A 22,156-nucleotide genomic window follows, 5' to 3' on the forward strand; every position below is an offset into this window, starting at 1 on the left:
ATTGGCTGTATTTGGTTTGGGTTTGGATTAGCTATGGCCAAATTCAGACTGGCTGTGGTAGGGATGGACTTGGACTGGCTATGGTAAGGTCAGGTTTCAAGTTTATACCCAAGCAGATCTCTGTTTCTATTTACAGTATCAAATCATTTCACAATTTTAAACACAATTAGAACATTGAATGTTCTTTTATACTCAAAGGAAAGCATGCCACCCATCTTCATAATTTAACTTTTTTATCTCCAGTTTCATTCAGTTCAATCTACAACGCATTTTCTGCAGTCAGTTCTTCTTTAATAATCTTTGCTGGTGGCTGGGTGTGGACCAATGCAACACTAGTTTGAATTTGCCTTATTCATGGATGGGGTCATTCTGGGCACTTTTCCACAATGTTCAGTCAGTACCAGTGCTTTACCTGGTCAAGAACTGCTTAGCCAAGGATATAGCTTTGTCGGAGCCAACTTCATTGGTATTACAGCTGGGATGTTTCCTGGGGAAGAATCTTGGTTGTATTAGCAATGACTCTATGAAACTCCATAATAATAAACCAGGTGACCTAAAGATTTTTAGCAAAATCCTATTATTCCTAATGTTGGTTTGATGGTAAGGATTTGAATCCTCAGTTTTGTTCATTATCAAAATGATTTCAGGTGCCAAGGAGCACTAGTTACACCAAGGAAGGGATGCCAATCGAGATTTCTTCATGTACAGTGAAAAAATAGTCACAGAATTAGAATTGGACAGTGTGTATGAATTCAAGAGACCAGCTTCTGAAGAGGAAGAGGTAGAGGAGTATATCAGAGAGGTGATTCAGTGAGACTAATCTATTGAAAATAAAATAGGTTCCTTGCCCTCATGAAGTTTTCCTGTTAGTGCTGCACTGTTTCTAAAAATTAGACATGTTTGATCTCGCTCCCTGTAACTATAACAACAAGTGGTCTCTCATGTGTTATAAACAGTGGTATTTGTGCACTTACAAAAATTGCAGTCTTGGTGCAGCCACTTACACAATTATACCACCTCCACTCCCCGTCTTCCCCCCATCCCCAATTACAGAGCTCTGATCAAATAACATCAATAACAATACTTTGACAAGTAATTGAAGGAGAGGGAAACCTTTGCTGAATCCTTTTGATAAAAAAGTTCCTTATTTTGTGCACATGGTTAAATTATATACCATATATCTGCAGGGTTTTTGCAGAAGCTTCAATATTATTGCTTAACAGCGGATGCTGGAGTGAGGCCCTTCTCACTGTTTAGACACAGTGGTGACTATCACTGACAAGAAGTGGTTCAATGTCTCCTACAGTAACTCCAGTTGAGGTAGAACCAGTCTGAAGCTGCCCATTGTCTGTGAAACTACCATGTTACAAAATTATTGGTTGCTATAACTCATGCAAAATCCAGCTTCAGAGAGATACAAATATAAATACTTCATCATTTTGAATTTTTCCTTCCAACATCCAAACCCAAATGGCAATCAAATCCATTGGAAGTAATGTAGGAAGGACAACGCCGAATGTTAGTTAAATCATTCACGTCCAGAATGATGCACAATTAGTAAAGAGGATAAATTAATGAACATCAAGTAATCCCAAAATAAAGAACTGAGCTTTAGAAATGGATTATAAATGGGATACTGACATGAAAAAATAAACATTATGGTTTTGTTACGTATTAATTTATTTGGTAATTTATTTAATCTGAGCAGGATAAAGTAATTAGCAATAATCATCAAAAATTTGCTTACTAACTCCTTTGCATTCTTACCATTGTCATTCATTTTGACCTTTTTCAGGTAGATATATTTATCAGCCTATGACCCCCGTAGAGCATCTACCAAGCACTTCAATCCCGATGAGCATGAACAGCCACACAAATACTGTCCAGCTGTCCATCTCGCTGATGGAACATTTTCTAAAGACTTCTTCTTTCCTCAGGCCTCCATTCACACCCGACGCACCCAGGTACTGCACCATTTCCAAACTCTTTGTTGACAGCTATCGGGTCAAAAGGATTAATGGGAAGATGTGCTATGTTCAGCGTCAGCCTCAACCAGCCCCTGTTGTGCAGGACCCAAAGGTTGGAGATAACTTTAGTCAGACTACCTCGGTCTGTTCAAAGGGGCCAACTATAGCAGACAAGGTGGCAGCCCCACAAATGAACCAGTGCTCCTCACCATCTGCCTCAGAAGATTCTGGGATAAATGCTTTAGGGCTCCACTACCCAGAATCATGTGACGAAGACACAGAGGAGGACGAGGATGAAGATGAACTGAGCTCAGATGATGACTCTACTCCAGAGAGTCAATGGGATCAGGATGATTGTGCTTTGCTTTCTCCTTCTCAATCCACCATGGAAATTATCGAAAAAATTGAAACAACTGTCTGAGTTAAAGCAGCAAGGAAGGTTTCCTGGTATCTTCATTCATGCTGGATGAAACAAATACAACAGAAGTTTATGAATTCCAAGATAAATTGAAGATGTGCTCAGTATTTCATTTCACTGTTTTGAAGTAACTAAAACATAGGAACTGCTCAAAGCTTTCTCAGTTATAAAATAGACACTTAATTAAAATATAATGCATGCAGATGGTAGATGAGTGATTGCTGTGCCAACCTAGAGATTTAGACTGTGGAAAGACCAAAGGGGCCAAGACTTTTGAAGCTACCAAGCACAATATCAAAGCTGACAACTGTTTAATCCAATGCTTTGGCAATGTCATAATTTGAATCTCACACTCAAGCACATTTGACTACACAGCACCACTTCTATAAGTCCAGGCTGTTTTTCCCTCCTGACAGGGGTTGAAGATAGTGGGGAAGAGGGGAGAAGGAATAGACACAAGTAGATGATTTACAATATATCAGTATCATGCCAATTACAGAAAGCATTACAGAAAAAGTGCATTAAGAAAAAAAAATCTGCACCTTTTCCTAAATCACAGAATAGTAAAAGATATTAGGGCCTAATCTCTTGTTGTGGGACAAGTCAAATGATTCCTTCAATCCAATAATTTGTAGATATAACACTGAATGAGTTACATTAACCCCGCATGAAAAGGTGCTTTCAATTTTTTGAGTTATCTTGTAAAATATACATTGTTATTATCACAATATTAATTGAAAATTATTTTTATTGATGTTTACATTATTAGGATAGATACCTTTGTTACATTATTTGTCTTGCACTGTGCTGTTTTGTATTATACAGAAGAACACTGCTAAACTAGTGGTTCAGAATTTCCTCAGTCAGCAATAAGGTTCAGTTTAGGTGTACCTTTTATTTGAGGCAGAAGATTGTGCACAATTAAAGAGAATTTTCTGGGGAATGAAAAATGAAAGCAGACTTTGCCAAATGTATTTTTTGGTTTCTTGATTTGGGAAGCACTGATAATTGACTCATGAAACACCACATACAAATAATATGCTTGTGTTCATGTGGATAAAGGAGAACAGTGCCTGGTGGTCCACTAAGTTAAAGAGAAATTAAGGTTAACAAATGGAAAATTAGCCACTGTGACACAAGCAAAAGTATTAAAAACTTCTCCTGATCTTTCTATAAATTTCAAATGGAGTGTCTGACAAAGGGCAGAATCGGTACACAATAATGTAGTGTGTTCAATTGGCATCTGCCACATGCAGTGTGACTAAATCTGTGTGCATACCATGCTGCAAATAATTCCAGTGATTAATCATAACTGCAACATATTGGTAGACTTTGCAGGTGATGGTCTAAAATTTTATGTGTATTCAATCTGTCAAGGTGAGAGGCATCACCAGTCACTCAATGCCTGCAGCACAAGAGGAGGCCATTTGGCTTCTCAAATCTGTATCAGCACTACATAGAGCTGCTCAGTGAGTCCCACTCCCCCGTCCTTATCTCAAAGCACTGCCAATACTTCCCTTGTTTATTCACATCCTTTAGAATGCCACGATTCAACCTGCCTCCTCCAAATGATTGGCAATGCCTTCTGGTTCCTAACCTCTCCTGTAAAGACATTTTTTTGCATGTCACTTTTAGTTCTTTTGCAAATCATCTTCATCCGGTGCTCCCTATTTCCACATCCCTCCCACCAATGGGAACAGTTTCTCCTTGTTCACTCTTATCTTATAAACTTAATATCTTTACATTTCACATCCCCTCCTATGTACAAAGGAGAACACAAGCTTTTCCTGTCCATCCATATAACTGAAGTCACTCATCCCTGGAATCATTTTAGTTAATCCCCTCCTCTTGTAGATTGTGGTGCCCAGAATTCCCATTGGGGCCAAATCGGTGTTTTATAAAGTTAGTTTTGAGTTCATTGCTCTTTTACATTCTGCCCCTTTTACGAAGTCCAAGATTCTGTGTGCTTTTTTCACTACTTCTTCAACCTGCCCTGCCACTTTCAAAAAACTACATATGTTCTCTCCATTCTTGTAACCCTTCTGGTATTGCTCCCCTCTACTTTTCATTGCCTTTTCTCATTCTTCCTACCAAACTGTAGCACATCACATTTCTTGGCTTTAGACTTCATCTGCCACCCATCACCCATTCCACTAGCAAAAGACAAATTGCTGGAGGAACTCTGCAAGTCAAGCAGCATCTGAGGAGGCAAAGGCATGGTCAATGTTTCAGGTCGAGACCCTGCATCAGGACAAGATTCCAGCAACCGCAGTCTCTCGTGTGCATCCATTCCATGAACCTGCCTATTGCTCCTTGAAGTCCTCACATTTCACTACACCCTTAAATTGTGTGTCATATGCAGATTTTAAAATTATGCCCAAGTCCAACTCGCTAAACATATTAAAATATTAAAAGGAGGTTTTGGGGAACTCCTCTCCAAACTTACCTCCAGCCTGAGAAAGAACCTTTCATTCCTCCTCTGTATCTTCTTCAATTCAGCCAGTTTTCTATCCACAGTGCTGCAGCTCCCTTTTGCTCCATTCACAACCCTATTATGTAGCACCTTATCAAATGCCTTTTACATCAACTGTGTTCCCCTCAAAGACCCTCTCTGTTGCTTCAACAAAAGATCTTTAAAGTTAGTTATATGTGATTTGCCTTTAACAAACCTATAAAGGCTTTCTCCAATCAATTCACATTTCTCCATGTGCCTGCTGACTCTGATTATTGATTCTTAAACTTTGCTCACTCTTGAAATTAATTTGACTGGTTATTGGGGTTATCCCTACACTTTTCTTGAAATAAGTTAGGAGTTCAGGATATCTCAGTTACTACATCAGAATGTTTGTAACTTGTATATATATGGACTATGTCTATCTGATCATTTGGCTACATCTAACACGGTCAGAACCAGAAAGATTTCTTTTTTAATATTGTCTCAGCATAATCAAAAAGTACCATCATTACCTTCCCTATTTACGAATAGCCTCAGATTGTAAGTGTCACTTTTGTGTAGTATTTATGGTCTAATTAGTGGGATATAAATTAAAAGAGCACAATGTAGAGCACAAATTTAGGAATAAATGTACACAAGGTGAAGGCCAAGTAAAAGTGTGAAATTTTGATCATCCTATTATAAAAATACCATCCATTCGATAGAGATTGTACAAGATTATCAGCAACAGTGACGAGGAGAGACTTTAACTACAGAGACTTCACTGAAGCAGAACTGCTGAGGAAATGTAATCAAGGTTTTTATTATTATGAAAAACATTGATAGGGTGAAGAGGTAAAGACCGTCCCTAGGATGGGAGTCGGTTACAAAGGATCACTGAGTTTGGAGAAAAATGTTAAAGTAAATCAAAGAGCTGTGGGAGCATCAAATGCTTTGTCAGTGCTTGAGGACATGATCACCGTATCACTAAAGGAGAAATATTTGAAGTGGGCCAAGATACAAGATAATGGAGAGAAAGCCTAGCAGGGCATTGTTTTAACAAAAGGCTAACATAGATCATATGGTTTGCATGAATGTGATAATTGTTGTAAACGTATCAGTGATAAACTTCAGACACAAATGCACAAACTCATTTCCATCAGTTGAGAAGAGGAGGATATATCAGAGGACCTCAGAGCTATAACTGAATTCAAGAAAGGAGACAAATCCAAATGTAGCAATTACAGAGGGGTCTCTCTGCTATCCTTCACAGAAAAATTCAGCACCAGGTCCTCCTCAACCCCCCTCCTCACAGTGGAAAAAGATCTGCTCCTCAAATCACAGCCTGGATTCTGTACATCTAGAGGCACAGAAGACATGATTGTCACTATCAGAAAGCAGCATCAACTACTGTGCATGGCCTTTTTCAACCTCATTAAAGTCCTTGATTCTATTAACTAGGAGGGACAATGAAGCACTCTCTTCGGACTTGGCTGTCCACAGAAATTCATTTCCATCTTAGGTTTGTTGCACGAGAGAATACAGGCCTTAATCTAAATCAATGGGTCCACAAGAGACCCAATCTTAGCGCTGACTGGCATCAACATTCTTTTTAATCTTTCTCCCCACAATATTATACCTCACCTCCTGCTGCAGTGGAGCTAATCTACAGGACTACGTAGCCTCTACTCCCAGAACCAAGGTCACCCCAACCTCTGCAGTCGAGCTGCAGTACACAGACGACATTTCTGTTTGTGCGTGTTTGGAGGCCAAGCTCCAAGTCATCCTCAAATCATTCAGTGAAGGATACCAGAGGACATTGAACATACATGAAAAGAAAAGATCCTCTGCCAACACTGTCATCTGACAATGAAAGTTCACAAGAAGACTCTGGAAAATGTGGACCACTTCTCATATCTTGGGAGTGCTTCTCAGTGAGCAGACACCAATGATGAAATTCACCATACCCTTCACTGTGCCAGGATAACACTGTCCAACAAAGAAAGAAGGGATTTTGAAGGTCAGGGCCTTAAACCCGGCACAAGACTCATGGCCTACTGAGCAGCTGAGATCCTTGCTCTCCTATATGCTTCTGACACCGGGATCAAACACAGTCAGAACCTCAAGGCATTGGAGGGATATCACTAATGATGTCTCAGAAAATTCCCCTAAATCCACTGACAGGATAAGTGAACCATTCTCACCATACTCTCCCAGGGCAACATCAGCAACACTAATGCTGTAATTACATTCAGTCAGCTCCTGTGGGAAGGCCACATCATTCACCAAGCTCCCAAAACATGCACTTTATTCTGAGCTCTATTGCAGTGGGATACTATCAGATGGAATGAAACACCACATCCCCACTAGCTCCTGGGAGTCCCTGGCCCATTATGACCACCTGAAGTGGAGAGAGAGCATTCAGGATAGCATTGCAAACCTTAAGGCTATTTTTTGGGAGTATGCAGAATCCCATCATCAACAGCAGAAGGAGTGAACCACCTCACAAACTACTCACCTACCTTTCCCATCAAGTATCTCCTGAACCATCTGTTGAAGAGCCCGTGGGACCCATATTGGCCTTCCCTGTCACCCCAGAGTCCACAGAACTGGTGAGGAAGCAAGTTATCTCTGATCTCAAGGACTGCCTAAGTAGAAGAAGAAACATAAGTAGCTTTATGATCACATTCTCGGGATCTAAACAAAGGTTTGTCCTTGATGACATGTGAAACAAAGAGGATTTTAAGTATAAACTATGCCTTCTACTCACTATCTGCAAAGTCTACTCATGAAGATACAGCAAAAGATGCTTTATCTCATTTGTCAATTGCAGATTGCCAAAGAAATCATTCCACAAAGTCAGATTCTTCTGTGCTCCCCAGTCCCAACTGTTCAAAAGTCGCAACACCACGCAGCCGGAAGTCACTAGCACAATTAGCCCCCTAACAGGAGCCTGAAGCTACTGTCCATCCTTAGAATAGTCTTGGGGAGGGCAATCTAACCCTATGTATAGGTGACAGAATTACTTCACTGTGTGTGACCCTTGCTGTCTTTTAGTTACACTTCCTTTAAGAGTTGGGATGAAAAAATGAACCACGTCTTTCACTATGTGTTAGTGCCTGTAGGAAGTACAGTTCTGGGCACATCAGAAAGTCAGATTAGACTTTGCCTACATTAGCAACTGAATAGCTTGCTGACGCTGACTATTAAGGAATACACATGAAGAATGACTATTTGTAGGTGGCCTTTTCTTATGGAACCATAGCTCAGTAAACAACTCAATGCCTTCATGAGAGGAGAGGCTGGGCATTCAGAGACGGAAGGGGAAAAGAAAGTAAACTGGTTGGCAAACAAGAATATAATTCAAATCATAGCCCAGTCTTAAATTATTAAATTTTGGCAGTGACTGGAAATGTGTTGCAATTTGGAAGTTAACATTGCTTTCCCAATTTAGATTCTTCCAGGTTTACTTATCTTCGCACCAGAGAAGTTTTTTCCAATTTGCATGTTTGAATTTCCTGATCCCTAGTATTTTAGCTTATCACTTTCTAACACAAATTCCCACGTGTCTATTTGATTGTGAATATCCTAATTTTGGTATCATTACTGGTCAGGGTGCTGAGGTGTAGGTAATAACAATGTTGATTCATACAAAAGCAGTCATTTGGCTTTTGAGAAAAAATTGAAAAGATAACTAATATTTAATTAAAATATAAATTTAGTTAAATAGCTTAGAGTTTTACAAGATACAATATTAGACAATGGATTCAAAGCATATGTAGAAACAGAGAATCATTCTATTAGCAGCATAGCAAAAATGCATACAATTTTACAATGTAATTAGTAATGTTATCCTTATAAACTTTAGATAATTGTTTTTTAATAAAATCTTAGAGATGATATTCCGTTATCATGTGTTTACAACATATTCATGACTAAGTATGCCATGTAATGCCAAAAAAAAGGAACATACAAAAACAGTTCATCTCCCTCTCCAGTCAGCTGTAATGGGAATGGTATTAATGGTAATTGCACATTGAAGTATAACAGTAATCATGCAGGAACAGTTTCCAAGATTCTCAGCTCATCTTAATGACCTATCTGTTTGATACCTGTAGAATTATTCCCAGACTGAAGATACATTTTTTTGATCTTCCACACTCCAATGAAGTGAAGTTTTATGGTTGAAGTAGTTCCAATTTGCTTGTGTTCTTCGGAAAGAGACATGGGTAATTCTCAACAAAAAGTGGAAATGAACATTTGAGTATGCATTACCAAACGAGATATTTCCAAATATACTATTCTTTGCACAGGAGAATTTTGTTTTTTGCAGTTTGCAAGCTTTGTGAGAATTCCCTGATTTAGCCTACTATTTTCTAATATGAATTTACTGATTCAGAATTCAGAAAGTGGTAAGCTCGTTCCTTTGTCATATCACAAAAAATCATTAACCTAAACAAATATGCAAATTTAACATCTGGGCACAGAAACATTTAGGGCTAGTTCCTGAAAAGGATTCTATTGTCATTTATCATTCAAGTCAGTCTTTTATCGTCGCTGCAGCCTTGTTTTAATTTCTTTTCACGCAGATCACAAAGTATTTGTCAGCTTCTCTCAAAAGTAAAAGAAATCCCTTGCTGAAATCAGTAATAAAGAATAAATTGCAATGGGGGTTATCACAATACTTCTAAAAACTCTAATGCTCCAGGATTAATTTGCTTTCCACATGGAGTGACATCTCAGAAAACTTTCCTACTTTTCCTTCTCCCCATTCTACTCATACACTCAAATGCGCCAGGTATACCTGTCAAGTGAAAAATTTGTAGACTAAATCTATTTGACCACTAACCATAAATGGCTTCAAGGAGGTACATTTCCCTCACTGGGCTCCAATGCGCTCACTCAGTCCTGTGAAGAAACCTCATTTCCCAACACCATCTGTCGAGGGAAATATGTAATTCAAGAGCAAAATACTACAAATGCTGGAAATCTGAAGTAAAATGGAAAATGCTGAAATAATCAGCCAGACAGGCTCCTTTTGTGGAGAGCTCATATCAATAAACTTCCATCAAAAGTGGAAAACATTAACAGTTAAAACAAGTCTTAAGATGCAGAGAAAGGTGGAAGGGAGAACACAAGGGGAAGAAGATTAAATGAATAAAATAATAATTTACACTTTTTTCAAACTAATCTTTTATTATTCAGTAATCCTTTTACCAATCATTTTCACTATTTGGGACTTCACTCAATCTGTCATTTAATCTTTCCTGCCCTCCACCCTATCAAAAACCTTCCCTCTTGCCTTCTCCTCCACTCTCCCTTTTCTTTGTACCTTGTAACTTGTTTTTATCTTTATTTTTTCACACTTCTGATGAAAAGACATTGCCTGGAACATTTTCTTGGTTTATCTCTACAGAGGTACTGCTTGACCAGTTTAATACTTCCAGCATGAATGGTGTTGATTGAAAATTAATTCTCAGAACTTTCCCTTCTAAGGTTCTGAGCTTTGACATACCAAACCATTTATATACTGAATACTCTAAGTAATTAATCTTTTGGAAAAAGTATCACTTTACCATCAAGTGTTACGGTTCAAGTCTTCACTGTGGAAATAAATTTGAGCAAAGTGTGGTTGCATTCTGCTTAATACATTCAAGTTTTGAATATTCCAATATCTAAACTTCCATTCTAATAGTCCAGGTCAGCTTCATGGCGTGCCAAAATGGGAACATATCTTGTTTGCGGCTAATGGTCAGAGAACATATGCAACACTGGAAAATTTCCAGCTCGGACTAATTTTAATGCTGAATTGTAGGAAGGAAAATTGCTGAACTGCTAATGAAAAGAACTTTTTTGTGTATGAGACCTCTGGGTGGGAATAGATTGTGAAAGTTTGGAGAAGTAGTCAATCTCCAATCTTCAATTTGTTTTTTTCTCACATAGTGTAGTTTGCTGTGCACATTATATATGTATGTTGTTTGTTTCTAATAAAACCTCCAATTCTTTCATCCACTTAAGGATTCTTGCAAATGATATCGAAAGTGCCACATGTCCATGTAATCAGGTCTGGCCCATAAAGGAAGAGTACAAAATTGGAATGGATTATAAAAACTTGAGAAATGACACCATTAGGAAGTAAACATAAATCTGGAAAATGTTATTAAATTGAACCGTGTGTGAGTTAGACATGGGACCACAGGCTTGAACCAAAAAAAGGAAAATTTAGGACTTTAACGAGGAAGTTCTTGACATACCCAGTGATCAATAGATTGAATGGATTCCAGGACGTAATACCAGAAATAAAAAACATTAAATCAGAGAATGTTTCAATGGGGACCTTTGGATTAATTCTGGATGGATGAATCTGGATGGGCGAATCTGGATGGGCATCTGACGAATATTAACATAAGTGATGCAGTTTTGGAGTAGGAGCCTTTTGCATGGAACATAAAGGAAGAGTACAAAATATCCTACAGTTTTATCTGAAGAAGAGCAAGGCACCTCAGTCACTGGTTCTCCCTTTGGGGTTTACACCAATACTTTAAACTTATGGACACAATAATGATGGACGCAGCAGTTGCATTAGCATATTTTTGCCATTTTGCATGCACACAGCAATAAATAGTGAGGAATATTTTACTGGAAGGCTCGGCAAAATACAACTCTTTGCCACTTTGGACACTACAGCATAAAGCAGGTGCCCAAAGTGGGAGCCATCATTGGTGCAAGGAATGGAGCTAATGAAGATTGTAAGCCACTGGACTTCCTTGGGTATCCTTGGTGTTGATATCCAAAACGGGAAACTTGACAAGAATTGCATCGTTGAATGTTACAGGACAAATGACAATACCAATAAAGGCTGCTATTCCGTTGAAACACTGCATCTCCCAGTAATGGCAGCACTTATTAATTTCACATATCTGACCACAATGAACATTTTAACTGGGATTATGGTGTATTGTCTATAACTAACTGACCATGCAGAAAGCCCTGCAACAAGGTCTTCCTGTGAGAGAACTAGGGCAACTGGGCCGAAAATAATAATTTGTATGAAGAAAGTCCATTGACTCAGAGCATGACATGATCTGATCCAACAGCAATGTTAAATCTCTTTGAATCCAATCATTTGACACACAACTGCCCGATTACTCCCGCATCACTTCCACACCTTCGGTGAGGGTGAATTTCAAAATTCCTTCCATGATTTGCACACATTAAACAGAGCATTTATCTTCATTATATGTCTACTTTTAAATACATCCATTAAATAGAAGTTACACAGATTGTACCCTGCAGGCTCCAACTTTCCACAGCTTCACCCATCAACCCAACTGTACATTTCATTGAAGTGGTAAGGTTGGAGAGCATTTGTGAACATGCAGCAAAAAAAAACTGCTGGAGGAATTCAGCGGGTCAGGCAGCATCTGTGGAGGCAAAGAGAGAGTCAATATTTTTGGTCGTGACTGGGAATGTAGAGGGGAGATAGCCAGTATTAAGAGGTGAGAAGGAGGGAGTGAGGGAGGGTCTGGAGGTGATGGGAGGGACCAGGTGAGGAGGGAGATGATAGGCAGACAGAGCCAGGTGCAAGAGGTGGGTGGAGTCGGGAGACAGCGGCTGGTGGGTGATAGGTAGAAACAGATAAGGAAAGAGAAAGGAAGGGGGCAGGTGGAGCAATGTGGAGGGGGGATGGAGGAAGAGACAGAAGTTGGGAGGTGATAAGTGGAAACAAGAGGCTGCGCAGAAGCTCGTAAATGAAGAAGGAGATGAGTGGCACCAGATAAGGGAGGGACGATGGGCAAATGGAACCCATTGGGGGAGGGGATAGGAAACCAGAAGGTGTAGGGTTTGGGTGATAGGCAGATGGAACCGGGTAAGGGAGGGGAATTAAATTGGAGGACGGGGGTGTGTGTGTGTGTGTGTGTGTGTGTGTGTGTGTGTGTGTGTGTGTGTGTGTGTGTGTGCGCGTGCACGTGTGCGTATTTGTTGTGTATGTGTACATGTGATTGCCTGTGAGTGTGTGTGTGTATATGTTTGTGTGTGTTCTTGTGCGTGTATGTGTGTGTTCTTGTGTGTGTATGAGTGTGTGTGTGTGTGTGTGTGTGTGGGGGGGGGGGGGGTTGGGGGAGTGTGGGGTGGTGGGGGAGTTTGCGGGGAGCCAGGAGGAGAGAGAAAGGAGCTGGATTTTTTAATCCGGCTACCTTGCCATGAATTCTTCCAACCTTAAGCTACTTCAAATGTTGAACTGATCAAATCCATGCAGGGGATTGAGGGAATAACCTCCATTTACAAATTAGACTTTTCAGCGTGGATTTGCAGTGGATTAGTCAGGCAGGAATCATTGCTTCCAAACGTGCTTTGTCACTTGCCTATAGCTGCCATGGTGTTAGGATGAGGTCAAATACTTTGTATCTTTTATTGAGATCTAATACTTTGCTGACATCCACTTTCCACATTTACAGGCATCAGAAGCTTACAATCAAAGATGACACTCTTCCTACCATACTCTACACAACTACTCTCTGAGGTGCCGTACTAGTCCCAACAAAAAGAGTGAAAAAAGAGCTTTACATTTTTGCTTTCTTGGCTCGGAGCACAATCTTTGAAACTTGTTGGCTTCGGCATAATCTTGCCTCAGTTTAATGGATTTTATATCTTATGTACTGCTACTAATGTTGGATGATTTGTCATGATAAGTGTTATCACTTTTTGGGAATTCTTGTTGGATCTTTTTGCTATTTTCATTTTCACTGCTAAAAATCTTTATACAATATGCATTAAAGCACAGGTCTTCACTTGGTATAAAGGGTCACTTTCAGGAGAGAAGGGAAAACAGAAATAAATTTGTCTTTAAAATTTGATTTTAAAAAAATATTTACCTATCAAACAGCTATGCGGGCAATAATTCTGGCCTCACCAGTGATGCCCATTTCCCCTGCATGTACTACTCACAGAGAATTCACAATGGTTTTCTGAGTCAAATTTACAAAACATTGTTGTTGCTCAGGAAGAATACATTTTCAATTAATTCAGAGTTGCTCAAAGCACATACAGAACTCTCCTGTGATCATTCTGAGATCATTCACAATGAGTCAACATGCATCTATGCTGTGCAGCATTGTTGAAAGCTTCCTTCTAGTGCACTGAAATCTTGCAAAAATGCAAAGTAATTATAATCATGGGAAAAACAAAACTTGCTTGATTTACCATTCAATAAACTAAATTCTGCTGCATCTGACTTTTTTCCTAATTCAATGGGATTAATAGCTAAATCAGCTTGTCATTAGCTGATCTTTATCAAGCTGATTGCAGTGGTGCTGCCATTGTCATCAGCTGCTCCAGGTTAATGGAGAAATCATTTACCAGGATCTTCATTATTGAATACTATTCTATAGAATTTCTGTACCAACAGGATTGACAACACTGCTTTAAACATTATTTGTTTCTTGTACATATACTCAAAAAGGCAGAGGTACAAGAGACTGCAGATGCTGGAATCTGGAGCAACACACAAGATGCTGAAGAACTCAATGGGTCAGGCAGCATCTACGGAGAGAAATGAACAAAAGTCCAGTCCAGATGAAGGGTCTTGACCCGAAACGTCGACTGTCCATTTCCCTCCAAAGATGTTGCCTGACCCGTTGAGTTCCTCCAGCATCTTGTGTGTTACTCTTAGAAGCAGCCCCTTTAAAAGTGAATTCTCCTTTTACCAAGAGCAAGTTGTTGTCCAAGCCTAAACATGAATAAAATCCAAGTGGACAAACTCCATCATTATGTTATTCAAGTAATTATTCTATATGTCTGAGTCTAGTCATCGATAGGATGGTTGAAAATTACAACTGGAAACAACGTGCCCCACCGGCTAGTTTGAGCCAGTTGCTGGTGGTATGGTGAGACAGCACAATATTAGCCCTCCTTTATCACTAAAGTTGGCAAGCTCACTTTCAATGAAGGCTGCATTAAGGTAACAATGAAGGTAACAATGGTTCAATTAACAATGGTCTAATCGAACACCCCATCTGAGACTGACAGCTGAAGGACAAGTTTCTTATTATGCAACCTGGAGACATCGATTGCTGATCCTCAATAAAATAGGCTGGAAGTGTTCATGTCTCATAGATAATTTACCCTTCGTAGAAAAAAACTGCACTGCAGTATTACAAAAAATGAAGTAAATGAACAACCAAAGCTAGAGTAGTAAGCAACTACAAATAAAATAACCTAATTTTTGGTGAAAACTGGTTGGTCTCTGCTTTTAAATGCAAATATATTTAGCAACTTTACAGCAGAGTTGATGCATCATTTAACAGACTGTTCACAGCAACCACCCTACTTAAGTTTCCAGGGGATGAAATTGCTTATTACATTTTTGATTAAGCAACAGAACTTGAAAAGCAATGCTCAAACACAGCAATCTTGGTCAGATGAAGCACACTGAGGGTTGAAAGAAGAAACAGACAAGAGCCTCTCACAGGTATAGTGAAGGTGTTTGGTTGATAATTTTCTGATTTAAAAAGTGATTACTTAGTAAAGTGGTAGGTTCTGAGGCCCATTTGTTTAGTTATTTTCACTCTTTGGAATGCATGGATTGCAAAATTGGTTAGCCAAAATATGCCTTTGTTCAGTGATACCATTGATGCCAACTCAAGTATCTCTCACTTTCATCCAAATTAATGAGCCTATAGGATAACAAACACAAGTGAAATCTTGCAACTTTTTTGAAATGTATTCTGGGTAGTCAGGTTATAGTGTTTTAGAAGAAGAATGCAAACATCTATCCAACCTTCACACCTTTAATAGAAGTAGTTGTTTGATCGGTTCCTGCAGCCTATTTCACCCAGGCTGGTTATCTTTTTAAAATTTTATCCATCTTTCTTAATTTAGAATAATTAATATTACCGCTGAACAAAAGTGTACCATCTCAGTGTTGAGTTACTCAGTTAACAAGATTTTGAGGTGATAAAAAACATTGAACAGTGCAGCACAGAAACAGGCCCTTCAGCCCACAGTGTCTGCTGTGAACACGATGCTGAATTAAACTCAATCTCTTATGCCTGTACATGATCCATATCCTTCCATTCTCTATATATTCATGTGCCTATCGAACAGCCTCTTAAACATCAACATCATATCTGCTTCCACTACTACCCCTGGCAGCCTGTTGCAGGCAGGCACCCACCATTTTCTGTGTAAAAAAACTTGTCTAGCTCATCTCCCTTAAATTTTCCCCCTCTCACCTTAAATGCATGTCCTTGTATTTGACATTTCCACCCAGGGAAAAAGACTCTGTCTACCCTATCTATGGCTTTCATAACTGTATAAACTTCTTTCGGATCTCTCCTCAGCCTCCCGTGCTCCAGGAAAAACAACCGATGTTTGTCCAATCTCTCCTTATAACTCATACCCTCTTAGCAGCATCTTGGTAGACCTTTTTTGCATCCTTTCCAAAGCCGCTACATCCTTCCTGTAATGGGGTGACCAAAATTATACACAATACTCCAAGTGCAGCCTCACCAAAGTTTTATATGGCTGCAACATGACTTCCTTACTCTTATACTCAATGCCTCAACAATGAAAGCAAGCATACCATACGCCTTCTTTACCACCCTATCTACTTGGATTGCCACTTTCAATGAGCTATGGACTTAGACCCAAGATCCCTCTTGTACATCAATACTGTTAAGGATCCTGCCATTAACTGTAAACTTTCCCCTGATATTTGACCTCCCAAAGTGCAACACCTCACACTTGCTCAGAATAAACTCCATCTGCCATTTCTCTGCCCATGTCTGTAACTGATCCACATCCTGCTGTAGTTTATGACAGCCCTCTACACTGTCTGCAGCTCCACCAATCCTTGTGTCATCTGCAAACTAAATAAACCCACCCATCTACATTTTCATCCAAGTCATATACATACAGTATATATTACAAACAACAGAGGTCCCAGCACCGATCCCTATGGGACACCACTGGCCACAGACCTCCAGCCGGAATAATACCCCTCTACCACTACCCTCTGTCTTCTATGGGCAAACCAATTCTGAACCCAAACTACCAAGTCACAGTGGATCCCATGCATCTTAATCTTCTGGATTAGCCTATCATGGGGGACCTTGTCAAATATTTCCACTGAAAAGAAGTGCTTCCTGCAGAAGTGTAAAGAAGCGTGCCCCACAAGACACTGAACAATTCTCATCCTATTATTGTTCCCACCCACTGATTTCACTCTCAACCATCCAGTGTTATAATGTTTAGGGCGTAGACCCCAATCTCCTGACCTTGCTCCTACAGCCTGCAGCCTTTCTCATAACCCCTACCAACACCACCACCTCATCCCCATCAGCTTCAGTCCCGGTTAGCGCACAGTTGATAACAGAAATGCCCTAGGCTTCAGTTACCACTGGAGTTGATATCTTCAGCACCAGCACCAGTGGCCATTTGGACTTCCCCAGACCCCAAATGGACATTGTAACCTTCCTTCCCCACTCACCATCTAAATAGTCACTGGAGTTCCCTTTGCCCTGCACACAACCCAAATGGCTGTTGGGACTCCCCATTCCTATGCTCACAAACTAAGTGGTCACTGGGAAGCCCTCCCAATCACATCACACATGGTCACTGAGATCCCTCATAACTCAGATTGGCCACTTAGATTCCTGCAACCCAAATGGTCTCCCTTGCTGTTACGTTCATCCATCACACTCATATGGATACACAAGAGCTTCCAGTCTGCTCTATTAGCACTGAAAGCAAAATTTCCAATAACTTTTGTTTTAATATCCTCTCAGTGAAAGAATTGCGATAGGGACAGCTCAGTCTTTATTGAAGTAAAAGCAGCAGTTACGGTGATAGAATGGCTTACTTTGATGGATGAGTTAGCTTTAACAATTCACACACTCGGGCTATTAAAGCTAAGTTCAAATATGCTTTTAATGAATAGACTTGGAACCAGTGAAAAAGCCATGGGTAATGAAACCAGGAAATCTTTCTCCTCACACACCCACCCAACATATTGTAATGTGGCAGTCATTTCACAGACAAAACACTGATTTTATTGTGCATCTGCTAGTGAAGATTTAGAGTAATTCAGGCCCTGGGATTTCCGATTTGTCTGTATTTCCCTGAGCTTACTGCAGAAGACCTTTCATTTTATATATTCATTATATTGGGGATTAGGTTTACTGGCAAGTTGTCAACAAGGATGCTGGAAAAGGAAGTGAATACAAAGCTTCTGAAGAATACTGTTCGCATTGTTTGAAACATCTTTTGTGGCAAATGCTGGCAACATTTGTTCACTGTAACATTGTAGAAGCCCGTAGTGCTAAAGGATTTGGCCCATTCTGCTTTGTGCTAGCTCCATTAAAGGACAAAAATCAAAATGTTGGAGGAACTCAGTGGGTCAGACAACATCCGTGGAGGGAAATAGGCAGTCACTATGTTGGGTTGAGACCTCCAGCAGATTGTTTTTTGCTCCAGATTGTGTCCCCATTAAAGGGGAGTTGCATTTAGTGCCACATCTGCACTCTTTGTCCATAGTTCTCTCAGTTCCTCATCCTGCAGGGTCTTTCCAACCCAACTTTAAGATATTAAATTTCTATAGCTTTTTTTCAGCTAGAGTATTCCAGAATCCAGCAATATCCCGAATGATAAGGTTTCTCCTCATTTCCTTTCTGCTTTTTTGCCAATAATTTTACATCTATTACTTTTGGTTATTGATCCTCTTATCAGAGAGAAAGCACATTCTCTCTCTACTTCACTAGTTTTTTTTTGTGGCCACCCATGCAGAACCAAATATTCACAAAGCATTTGTGGCCTGCTTTTTATTATTTAAAGCAGAGCTGATTTATCTGGTCTATCACCATGGTATGTATTGTATATAATATTATGAATGATATGTAACATGCATGATAGAGTCATACAGCATGGAGACAGGCCACTATGTCCACATCAGCCAGTAGCACCAATCCATATTAATCCCATCTTCCAGCACTTAGCCCCTAGCCTTCAGTGCTTATGCAATTGAAGTGCTCATCTAGTCACTTCTCAAATGCTGTCAGTGACTCTGCTTCCACCGCACTCTCAGGCAGTATATTCCAGGTACTCACCACTCCCTGGGTGAAAAAGGTCCCCCTCTAAATCTCTTACCCCTACCTTAAGTCCCTTTGTTTTATTCACCTCTGGTAAGGGGGAAAGGTTCCTGCAGTCTACCCTACCTGTACCCCTCATAATTTTATATCCCTCAATCATGTCCCCTCATGTCTGCTCCAGGGAAAACAGAACTAGCCTCTTTGGTGTCTCCTCATAACTAAACTGCTCCATCCCAGGCAACATCCTGGTGAATCTCCTCTGCACCCTTTCCAGTGCTGTCACATCCTTCCTGTAGTGTGGTGACCAGAACTGCATACAATATTCCAGTTGAGTCTGACCATTGTTTTATAAAGTTGGCGCATAACTTCCTTGCTCTTGTATTTAATGTCCCAACTAATGATGGCAAGTAGCCCATACAATTTTTTAACCACATTTTTTACCTGCACTGCCACTTTCAAGGATCTTTAGACTTGTAGCAAGGTATCTCTGTTCCTCAGTTCTCCCAAGGACCTCATGGTGTATATCCTAGCCTCATTAGTACTTCTGAAATGCATCACCTCACTCTTACCTGGATTAAACTCCATCTTCACCAATCTTCATGTCATCTGTCAATATACTGACCATGCCACCTACATCCACATCCAAATCATTCATGTACGTTACAAACAGCAAAGGTCCCAAAGCCCATCTCTGTAGAACATCACTGGTCCCAGGCATCCAATCACAAAAACAACCCTCTACCAGCATCCTCTGTCTCCTACTGCGAAGCCGATTTTGGATCCAATTTGCCTTGGATCCCATGTGGGCCTTACTGAAGCCACATTTACTGCATTTCCCTTATCAATATACTTCATTACCTCCTCAAAAAATTCAGTCAGATGGGTCATAGATCTGCCCTTAACAAAACCGTGTTGGATATCTCTAATTTGTCCTTGCCTTTCCAAAAAATCAAGTATGGCAAGGTGTGACTTTGGATCCATTCTTGTATTCATTGCTGCTTTTACTTACATATCAATAAAGGATATTTGACTCAAAGTCTTGAAAATTGCATTACTAAACAGCAAATAATGAGGAGAACCTACAGTCACCACAGTCATCATGGACTTTGACACCTGGATCCTCTTCCTGGGAAGTTCCCACGAAGATTTTGTTACCCCTCATGCCCACACACCACAAGGGGATCAGCTGTATGGACACCATGCTGGTTCATGAAATGAAGCAAAGGATAGCAGAAACTGGATGTATTCTGTTTGGCTGGTAGTTTGCAGAGGTGGTCCCCAGGAGATTGTCCTTAATAGTCTCATTTTTTTCTCTTGCTAGCTGTATGCACTTTATATGCTTATAAATTGCTTTAGGGTCCATTACCTTTTGCAATATTTTAAAGTGACTTAGAATCTAGGTTAGGGAACAGGATTAGTAAGCATGCAAATGAAATTAGTATTATTGAAGATATATCCATTCAAGTAAGTGGAGAGAGTTTCCCCACAAATCTGACATGCTTTATTGATGGTGGAAAGGTATACCAATGAAGTCATTGAACTTAGCTTATTGTTCATGATTTCTGACATGATATGCTCCGAAGTTTAGTACTATCTGAAGTCGTGTCCAGTGATATGTGTGTAACTTGTATATTATTGGTCAAGGATTAAATGGTGCCTTGATAAAAAGCACACTAGAGCAAAAACACTCCAACCTATCTCTTGCACAGGGTTACATATCTATAAATGTTTTGAGTCTGGGAAATTCAGATTTCTAGTTATTAGCATATGATGGGAAATGGTTATTCAGAGATGACTAAGATTTTTTCATTGGGAGTGGAATTGGAAACAACTAAACCACAATTTAACATAGGTGTCCTTATGCAAATTCTAATGACGAGAATCTAAGGAGACTGGCAGTAATCTGAATAGGATCACCTTCTCTCTTTGCAGCCAAAGACCATGGCAGGTCTCAGTGACACCCTGGAAGAACAGACTGCAGATTAATTTTGTTCACAAAAGTTCCTGTACAGCACAAAATGGCTCATCTATTATTCAGAATTCTTAACAGCAAACTCCATTAAAAATTAAAACCATGAGCATTCTGTCGGGCTTGGAAAAGAAATCAGTAATGAAAATGAACATCTAACATCTGACTTTTGTTTTTTGTTATTTTAAATGTACTTCAACATAATAAGTATCATATTTCTTATGATGAGTTTCTTAAGGAGAGCTCTTGTCATTTGTTTTCTTGATCAATATTGTTAATTAGTAATCTTGATCTTTGTGTCCTTTAGGGACTTCCCCATAACCCCTGCCCTTCCAAAAGCACTCTGCCATGCCAGCCAACTTATTACTTTCAAAAATCGACTTAAAACACTGCTTCTTATTCCCTTTTTAAACAGTCTGGGAAGTGGTAGGCCATATTGTGTTGATGCAGAAAAGTAAAGGTTATGGCAAAAATATTACTTGCTTTCCCCTCTTTCCTGAAAGCTAGGCTATCCAAGACATTCCACCGGAAACACATTAAAATACAAAACCAACCAGGATCAGCACCCGATACCAGAGTCAGCACACCCACCACAATGGTTCCAGTAGGACTCCTGCCCACAGGTTCTCTCTGTGAAGAGCACAATGGCAATATAAGTTCTTCATGGTTAAGTGAGTCTGCATGACCTGTCTTTTCTCTAATTCAATAGCTTATACTTTTCTTGCCACCAAATGTAATCACAAAATAAATGTAATTACAAGATGATAAGAGACATAGATTGAGTGGACAGTCTGAGACTTTTTCCCAGGGTGACAATGGCTAACACAAGGGGACATAATTTTAAGGTGATTGGAGGAAGGTATAAGGGGAATGTCAGGGGTAAAATTTTTTACACAGATAGTGGTGGGTGCGTAGAACGCACTGCCGGCAGAGGTTGTGGGGCAGATACATTAGGGACATTTAAGAGACTCTTAGATAGACACCTGAATGACAGAAAAGCCAGTACATATAGATAAAGAGCAAATTGTCACTAGAACAGCAAAGATGTTGCACTGATCCCAGCCATCTCATGAGCCCTGGATGTTGCCAGCCCCAGATGCTCACAGCCCCCACACCAGTTCCAAATGTCCCCAGTCCCCACACAGGCCCCGGACATTGAGTCCTTGCTACCAACAGTACTTTTATTATTTTCTATTTAGATCTAATAGTACTATCCATCCATGTAATTCAATATGCAGAAAGTTAGATATATATACAAAATTGTATCTCTAATATATTTCC

At 39.8% G+C, this 22,156-nt stretch overlaps 1 protein-coding gene across 1 annotated transcript in view; it reads left to right on the top strand.

The window, feature by feature from the left end:
* Positions 1–11,230, top strand: part of c1h3orf70 (chromosome 1 C3orf70 homolog) — a 36,274-nt gene extending 25,044 nt beyond the window's left edge. The window contains exon 2 of the mRNA XM_052022419.1: positions 1,796–11,230. Coding sequence (XP_051878379.1) covers positions 1,796–2,388 — 593 coding nt within the window. The 3' untranslated portion in view covers positions 2,389–11,230. The remainder of the gene's footprint in view (positions 1–1,795) is intronic.
* The last annotated feature ends 10,926 nt before the right edge of the window (positions 11,231–22,156 follow it).

This window comes from Pristis pectinata, chromosome 1 (genome assembly GCF_009764475.1).
Source record: "Pristis pectinata isolate sPriPec2 chromosome 1, sPriPec2.1.pri, whole genome shotgun sequence".
Classification (NCBI taxonomy): domain Eukaryota; kingdom Metazoa; phylum Chordata; class Chondrichthyes; order Rhinopristiformes; family Pristidae; genus Pristis; species Pristis pectinata.